The sequence below is a fragment of the Trachymyrmex cornetzi genome, unplaced genomic scaffold (genome assembly GCF_001594075.2).
Source record: "Trachymyrmex cornetzi isolate Tcor2-1 unplaced genomic scaffold, Tcor1.1 scaffold235, whole genome shotgun sequence".
Lineage (NCBI taxonomy): Eukaryota > Metazoa > Arthropoda > Insecta > Hymenoptera > Formicidae > Trachymyrmex > Trachymyrmex cornetzi.
The window spans coordinates 55,472-63,929 of NW_017297008.1; the positions used below are offsets into that span (position 1 = coordinate 55,472).

The 8,458-nt window shown below is 37.6% G+C and overlaps 3 protein-coding genes across 3 annotated transcripts; all 3 read left to right on the top strand.

Moving 5' to 3' along the window:
* Positions 1 to 1,752: 1,752 nt before the first annotated feature.
* On the top strand, positions 1,753 to 2,226 carry LOC108760999 (uncharacterized). The gene has a single exon (XM_018507315.1). The coding sequence runs from the start codon at positions 1,753 to 1,755 to the stop codon at positions 2,224 to 2,226; it is 474 nt and encodes a 157-aa protein (XP_018362817.1).
* Positions 2,227 to 4,248: 2,022 nt separating this feature from the next.
* On the top strand, positions 4,249 to 5,892 carry LOC108761000 (uncharacterized). Its single transcript, XM_018507316.1, has one exon. The coding sequence runs from the start codon at positions 4,249 to 4,251 to the stop codon at positions 5,890 to 5,892; it is 1,644 nt and encodes a 547-aa protein (XP_018362818.1).
* Positions 5,893 to 6,000: 108 nt separating this feature from the next.
* Positions 6,001 to 6,960, top strand: LOC108761001 (uncharacterized). Its single transcript, XM_018507318.1, has 3 exons — positions 6,001 to 6,226; positions 6,508 to 6,654; positions 6,743 to 6,960. Exons 1-3 carry the CDS (start codon positions 6,001 to 6,003, stop codon positions 6,958 to 6,960), a joined length of 591 nt encoding a protein of 196 aa, XP_018362820.1.
* The last annotated feature ends 1,498 nt before the right edge of the window (positions 6,961 to 8,458 follow it).

Genomic DNA, 8,458 nt, shown 5'->3' on the forward strand with positions numbered 1-8,458 from the left:
GCTTGAGACTACAAAGCTCCTAAGCACCGGTCGCTGTGATTGGTGGTGTCCAATCGAGCCGTGGTCAATCGGGATCACCCCGCCCATAACTAGCGAAAATGCGGTTGCTGCAGGTACGTCTGTTAGGTTACCAGTAATGAGTCTCCCTACCTTTGATGGGACATACGAACAATGGCCGACATTTTTTAGCACATTCTTAGCTCTAGTGGATAAAAATCACAATTTATCGAATGTGCATAAATTCTTTTACTTACAATCGGCATTAGATGCAAACTCAAAAAAGATAATCGAAGCTTTGGGAGTAAATGAAGTTAACTATTCCAGAGCAATTAACTTGTTGAAAGATCGTTTTGATAACTCTCGTCTAGCAACCAGGCATCACGCGCGTGCTATATTTAATCTTAAACAAATCGAAAAGGAGTCGAGTAGCAAATTGCATAACCTAACAGATTGCCTGAAGCAACATCTGGAGGCTTTAAAAGCACTCAAGTATGAAACTGAAACGTGGTGTCCGCTGATAATTGAATGGGTCCTCACGCGTTTTGATTCCGTAACAGCGCGTGAATGGGAAGAGAAAACCATTCATAAGAAAGAGTACGAAACCAAAGAATTCATCGCCTTTCTAGAAGATAAATGTAATATGTTGGAAGGCGTTAGAGCTTTAGATAGCGTAACTAAAGAGAGTGAAAAATTTATTAAAAAAAGGTAAAGGCGTAGCTCATATCACGAAGCTAAGTTGTCCGGTGTGCAAAAAGGAGCATAAAGTCTATCTTTGTGACTCATTTAAAAATCTATCTGTTCAGTCAAGAGTAGCTGAGGCTCGTAAGCTTAAACTGTGTCTAAATTGCTTAAACACAAATCACCTCGTGAGGGACTGTAGATCTAGCATGTGTAGGTATTGCGGCAATAAACATCATTCCTTATTGCATTACAATAGTAGTGATAGCTTAAATAAAGGTGAGACAGTGGAGGTTAAATCCGATGAGAAAAATTGCGCGGCGAATTCTATTGTAACATGCGCGAATCAAAAAACGAATCCTGAGGTTCTTTTATCAACTTCGGAAGTACATATTGTCGATAAATATGGGAGATTACACACCGCGTGTGCATTATTAGATAATGGCTCTACTCTTAACTTTGTTACATCTGATTTGATCAAGAAATTAGGCATAAATACGAAAAGAAGAGCAGGGAAGGTAATAGGGTTTCGCGGAAACACAACCTTAACAAGCGAGATAGTAACGGCGACTATAAGGTCAAGGGTAAACAAATACGCAGAATCGTGAGCTTTACGGTAATAGATCAGATCACCAGTAAGTTACCTGAGCGACGAATTGAATTGTCCCAATTACAAATTCCAGAAACCATTCCTTTCTCTCAATTAGCCGATCCAACGTTCAACGAACCAAAAAGGGTGGACATGTTGCTGGGATCATCAGTCTTCTGGAGCGTTCTGCAGAAAGGAAGGTTTCAACTCAACGATGAGCAGCCAGTGTTCCAGAACACAAAACTAGGATGGCTGCTGGGCGGAAACTTTACGCCTATCGGAACATCGACCACTAACATCTGCTGCGTAGTATCTAACGAAAATCTAAACGAGCAAGTAGAGAAGTTTTGGGCTATCGACCGATGTGAGCTTGAAAGAGAACTAACTCTTGAAGAAAAGGCATGTGGAGACATTTCGAAGCAACCACTTATAGAGACGAGAGTGGAAGATTTGTAGTATCGCTGCCATTGAAAGGGGAAACTCAAATGTTGGGAGCTTCAGAACACAATGCAGTAAGAAGACTTCGATCGATCGAACGGAGATTTGGAAAAGATCCGATATTCCACCAACGATACCTGGAGTTCATGAAAGACTACGAGAGCATGGGACACATGGAACTACTCCCGAAGAACAGTGACGATCAAGCTGTCGCTAACTATTTACCACATCATGGGGTCACGAGGGAGGAGAGCTCGACCACGAAACTTCGAGTAGTGTTTGATGCTTTCTGTCAAACATCATCAGAAAGGTCGTTGAACGATCTGTTGAGAGTTGGAGCTAATCTACAACAAGAACTTATGAACATCTTACTAAGGTTCAGGCAACACAACTACGTTATCATCGCAAACATATCTAAGATGTTCCGTCAAATCAGAATTAGGAAAAAGGATAGAGTTTTGGTACTCCTATGGGTTCGCCTCTGTCACCTATTATTTCTGACATGGTACTACAGGATCTAGAAAAGGTGGCTATTGGTAGATTAACAACAGAACCGCTATTTTACTATAGATATGTTGATGACGTTTTACTTGCGCTTCCATTTGACAACATTGTTGACTCTTTGAATGTTTTTAATTCATTACACGATAGACTACAATTTACGTTAGAGATTAGTAAGAATGGAAGAATCAACTTTTTAGACACGACTTTAATAATTGATGGTAATAGAATTATTTTTGACACTTTCCACAAAATGACATTTTCTGGCAGATTTTTAAATTTTTACTCTAATCATCCTCTATGTCATAAGAAGGGCACAATTATTAGTTCTGTAGACAAAGTTTTGTTACTCTCACATCCATCTTTCCAACGTAATAATCTTATTGATATCATTAATAACTTTCTGAATAATTGCTATCCACTGTCTCTTATTTTTTCCACGATTTCAGAAAGAATTAAGTTCCATACACACAATAAATGTGTCAATGTTAATTTAAATGTGAAATATTTCACGATACCTTATGTTAAATCCATTTCTGAAAGCTTTCTACCCATATCAAGTATGTTCCATTGTAAGCTGGCATTTACTATTCCTAACACCCTGAAAGGAGTTATTAGAAAAGAGAAAGACAAGTTAGACCGATTGTCTAACAGCAAAGTGGTTTACAAGATTTCTTGTGAAAATTGTGAGGCCAGCTACGTGGGACAGACTAAGAGGAAGTTGAGTACAAGAATCAATGAACATAAATCGGACATAAGAAAGAATACAGGTTCCCCTTCAGTAATTTCTGAACACAGGATTGAATTTGACCATAATTTCAAATGGGATGAAGTTAAAATTCTTGATAATGAATCTCTTCTTACAACAAAAGATTATTGTCTGAGATGATTTACATAAAACGACAGAAACATGGAATTAACAAGATGAAAGATACCGAATCTCTTCCTGACTCTTATTCTGATACATTCGCTTTCCCCTGCCTAATGTTTTCCTGTTTCACGTTTGTTTCTCATATTCTTTCCTACTGTTTCGGTTTCTCCCACTTCTCTCTACCTCCCACTCTTGTTAATTTCCTTTATGTCTGCAAGCTAGTGATGTTCGCTTCTAACTTTTCACTTCTTCTCGATACTTCTAGAAGAATGTTCTTATTGTTCTTGTCGCATTGCACTGATTATTAATGGATAATTTATATATTTTTCCAATTCGTTGCCTTGATTATGGCTTTTTATTCTTTCGATTTTATTTGGACATCCTCACAAGGTAATTGTACAATTGTTATAATTTATATATGGAAAGTTAATCTTAACACATAGGATTTCTCATATAGAATTTCATTCGATAATTACGGTCACTTCCAATTTTTGAATTTCAGTACATTTATATATAGTAATTTCTTTTCACATTATAATATACTGTTAGATATATTTATAATAGATTTATTACATTGTTCACACAACTTTCCAGTATATAATATTGTAACGGTTCAGATTTGATTTTTTAACATTGCCCTTGTTATTGTATTATTAAACATTTATTATTGTTTCCATTTATAATTTTTGAAATTTCAGTTTAGATTACATTATTCTCATTATTTTTATTTTTTTCTTTTTGATTGTTCATTAGATACGAGCTTGTCACAAATTTGTAATACCACTTAAAATTTAAGGCTCATTTACACTTTAACATAAACGATAGATGACCATGTTTTTTCTACCGTAAGCGAGATTGCTGATTTTGGGGCTATGATAAATTCGCGATTAGGATAAGATTTTTCTTATGTAAATTTATAATTTGAAGTTATTTATTCGTCATATTGTTTTATTTTAACATTGAAAATGGTCCGAAACGGACAGAAACGTACGTCTGTTTTATTATAGTTACATTGTTTTATTTTTTTATGTTTTGTTTATTGCATTAAATACGAATTTATACAAATATTGTTTGTCGTCACATATTTTTCTTAGTTTCTACTTCTGTATTTTTAGGCTCGTGACCCTTTTAATTTAGTAATATTTAAAAGGATAGAGCATTACAGAGAGTTATGTGGAGGGAGAAAGAGGGAGAAGCAATCCGCAAGTATGAGCTCACGACAGTGACATATGGGACAGCCTCTTCTCCTTACCTAGCACAAAGGTGTATAAAACAACTTGCCATGGATAATGCGGCACTATATCCCAAGGCATCAAACACCATCGCCAATGACTTTTATATGGACAACTGGATATCAGGAAGCGAATCTATCTCTCAATTGCTTCAACTACGAGAGGAGGTAACCCTAATTCTAGCAACAGCAGGAATGGAGCTTAGAAAATGGAACTCCAACGTATCAGATCTGTTAACAGAGGGCGAGATAGAAGTCCCACTCACCTCTAATGAGGAAGTCAAAACCCTCGGAATTCGTTGGAATTCGCGGGAGGATGTCTTCAAGTTTAAGCTGATGATGCCTGAGAAAACCAGCAGTACAAAAAGAAGTATCCTGTCAGTAATAGCGCAAATCTACGATCCTCTGGGCCTCATAGGACCAGTAGTAACAAAGGCTAAATTGTTCATGAGAAGCTTATGGAAGCTGAGTGTAAGCTGGGACGACGAAATACCGTCGGATTTGTTGTTAGAATGGAACTCATACAAGGAAAGGCTTGAAGCTATGGAAGAAGTAAGGATACCGCGCCATGTGGTGTCGCAGGAAACTAGTAAGATTGAAATGCACGGATTTTGCGACGCTTCGCAATTGGCATACGGCGCTTGCATATATTTGTGCTCATCCAACGCGCAGGGAGAAAGGAGCTCTAAACTTCTCGTGTCCAAATCACGCATAGCACCCTTGAAGGTTTTGTCAATTCCAAGACTGGAGCTGTGTAGTGCTGTGCTGCTCGCCAGGCTTGCATTTAAGGTAAGAAAGGCTATCACGCCCATTCAAAGATACATCTATTGGAGCAATTTAAGCATCGTTATACACTGGATTCGGGGCGAACCAACTAAATACAAGGTCTTCGTGGCTAACCGAGTGGCAGAAATTCAAGAGCTAACCCGTCAGAATGAGTGGCGACACGTGCGTACCAAATTCAATCCTGCGGACCTGTTTTCGCGGGGCATGGATCCCAGAGAACTACCAAACTCAGAAATGTGGTGGGCCGGACCTCACTGGCTAGGGTTCAGCCAAGACCAGTGGTCAAATGAAGCGATTCTGGAAGAGCCCTTAGAAGAAAAGGCAACTGAACGAATTTTAGTCGCTAACTACCAGGAAGAACGCGATCTGCTAGAGAAATTCTCATTATTGTCCAAATTGCAGCGAGTGATTGCTTACTGCAACAAGTTCATTCGAAACTGTCGCAAAAATGTGTCGCAGGATAAAACTAAATCATTACAAGCGGACGATATAAGAGAAGCAAACCTGATCCTGATAAGAATGACCCAACGTCATGCCTTCCCCCAAGAAATTCAAGAACTCAGTAAGGAAAAGGGAGGAATACCCCGTAACAGTCGTATCTTATCATTGAACCCCTTTTTGGACGAAAGGGGAATTTTACGAGTAGGTGATAGGTTGAAGAATGCCGATTTAGCGTATGATCAGCAATTTCCTATTATCCTTCCTTCAAACAATCCATTTTTCACATTGCTAATTAGAGACATGCACTACAAATACTTACATGCGATTCAATACTTACATGCGGACTCAATACTTTGAGTGCTATAATTCGTGACACTTACTGGATCGTATCTGCGCGAAGGGAAATTCGTTCTGCGTAAATGTATCTTGTGTTTCCGACGAGCTCCAACGAGTCTGCAACAAATAATGGGTAACCTACCTGCTAGCCGTGTAAATCCGGGGCGTCCGTTTGCACAGGCAGGTGTCGACTATGCGGGTCCCTTTTCAATTAAGATCTCACGTAATAAAACCGGAAAGGCTTATCTAGCCGTGTTCGTATGCATGGCCACTAAGGCCACGCATTTGGAAGTTGTATCCGACTTGTCAGCTTCAGCCTTTATCAATGCTTTAAAACGCTTTATAGCTCGACGTGGTAAGAGCTATCATATTTATTCCGACAACGGGAGAAATTTTGTCGGAGCAAAAAACGAATTAAACGAACTATCTAAGTTTTTCAGGACGATCAAGTCAAGGATAAGATATTGGAGTTTACCTCAGAAAAGCTAATAAAATAGACATTTATCCCACCGTACTCGCCACATGTAGGTAGGCGGGTTGTGGGAATCCACCGTAAAGGCGGCGAAATCGCATTTGAAGGCGGTGATCAGCCAAACTATTCTAACGTTCGAGGAATTAACAACGATTTTTGCGCAGATACAAGTCATATTGAAGACTCTAGACCTATTACACCTGTCTCTACGGACCCCTCTGATTTGAATGCTCTAATGCCTGGCCATTTTATAATAGGAGCGCCATTGACGGCGATACCAGAGCCCGACCTTGAGAATGGACCTTTGAACCGTTTGTCTCGTTTTCAATTATTAACTCGTTTAGTGCAAGGATTCTGGAAACGCTGGTCCAGAGAATATGTGACTCAACTTTAAGCTAGGCACAAATGGAAGGAAGCGATCAAATCCCAATCTCAAGGTCGGTGCTCTCGTGCTGATCCGCGATGATAATGCGCCACCCCTGCAGTGGAAACTAGGACGAATAATCCAAATGTTCGAGGGATCGGATGGTCTAATCCGCACAGTTGAGTTGGAAACTCCATTAGGTGTAACTCAACGAGCTGTTCAGAAGATTTGCGTACTGACCTTAGAGGATTAAACAGAACTTACTCCTATATCTTTTGTAACTATATTGTAATCGTTAGAATTAAGTCCAGTGTAAGTTGATAAAGCGAGGAAAGCGCCATTCGGTTGAAAGGCGAGCCTTTCAAGGCGGGCAAGATGTTGCGTAGCAAAGTTTGAGCATTTGAATTTTGTATTTGGCGCTATCGGGAAGTACGCGGCGCACTCACTTCGCGTAAGGCGAGCAGGAGGAGGGGGAGTGAGTGGCGTTGTGTATGCGAGAGAAAATGGTGGTATAGAGCGAGCGAGTTGTAAGAACGATCACGTTTTGATGTTATGCCAAACAGTAGAAGCAATAAACACAAAAACCATCTTCGATCGGCAGCAGTTATTTTTCCTAACACGTTCACCAACTAACTAACCATAACAATGGTAGTGTGAATTTTTTGGATATAACAATAAGAATAATAAATAATAAGATAATTTTTGACTTAAATAAGAAACCTACTCATTCAGGGAGATTTCTAAATTTTCTTTCCAATCATCCTTTATGCCATAAAAGAGGAGCTATTTTTTCCTTAATTGATAGAATTATATATCTCCCACATCCTAATTTTCATGCATTAAATATTTCTAATATGATTAACACTTTATTAAATAATGGGTATCCTTTAGATTTTCTTTTTAACACAATTAATAATAGAATTAAATCACTTAGTCATAATAATAAATTAAAACAAACTAATCAAAAAGACTTGGGTGATAATAGTATTAAAATTTATAGCACTTTACCTTATGTTAAAAACTTTACAGAAAAATTTCAAAATGTTTACCGAAAGTATAATTTGAACATAGCATATAAACCCATTAATAGTTTAAATAAATTTATTAAAACAGGGAAGGATAAGTTGGATAAAATGGATAATAATAATGTTGTATATAAAATTAATTGTTGTAATTGCGATTGCTCTTATGTCGGACAGACAAAAAGGAAATTAAAAACTAGGATTAAAGAATATAAAACCGACATTAGAAAATCTAATAATCATTCCGTTGTTTCTCTGCATCAACTTCAGTATGGTCATCAGATAGATTGGGAAAATATCAATATTTTAGATTCAGAACGTTCATTTTATAAAAGATCTATCTCGGAAATGATTCATATCAAAAAGCATGGAAATGGTATTAACAATCAGAATGATACAGAAAAATTACCTAACATCTATCTACCTATTATTCAATCTCTTTCTTAATTTAGTTTCTTTTTTTCTTTTATTATATAATTTTAATTTTATAATTATAAAATTTTGTCACTCATTTATTTAAATGCTCTTCCTAATTTTGCCCCAATATAATGTTTTTCCTTCTTACATCACATTTTTTCCCCTTCTCTTTAAATTTGGATGTCTTCTGGTCTGAGGTATATATATCTCTGTGTTCAACTTGAGGGAACACTTTACGACAATTTTCATAAGAATAACGAGATAAGGTTATATCTTCCATGATCGAATGATTTTACGAGTTTTCGAGATATA

Coding starts and splice junctions, on each gene's coding strand:
- LOC108761001 (XM_018507318.1), top strand. CDS start 6,001: ATGGGTAACCTACCTGCTAGCCGTGTAAATCCGGGGCGTCCGTTTGCA. Junction 6,227..6,507: donor ACGCTTTATAGCTCGACGTG/GTAAGAGCTATC, acceptor ATTTTTGCGCAG/ATACAAGTCATATTGAAGAC. Junction 6,655..6,742: donor TGAGAATGGACCTTTGAACC/GTTTGTCTCGTT, acceptor ACTTTAAGCTAG/GCACAAATGGAAGGAAGCGA.
- LOC108760999 (XM_018507315.1), top strand. CDS start 1,753: ATGTTGGGAGCTTCAGAACACAATGCAGTAAGAAGACTTCGATCGATC.
- LOC108761000 (XM_018507316.1), top strand. CDS start 4,249: ATGTGGAGGGAGAAAGAGGGAGAAGCAATCCGCAAGTATGAGCTCACG.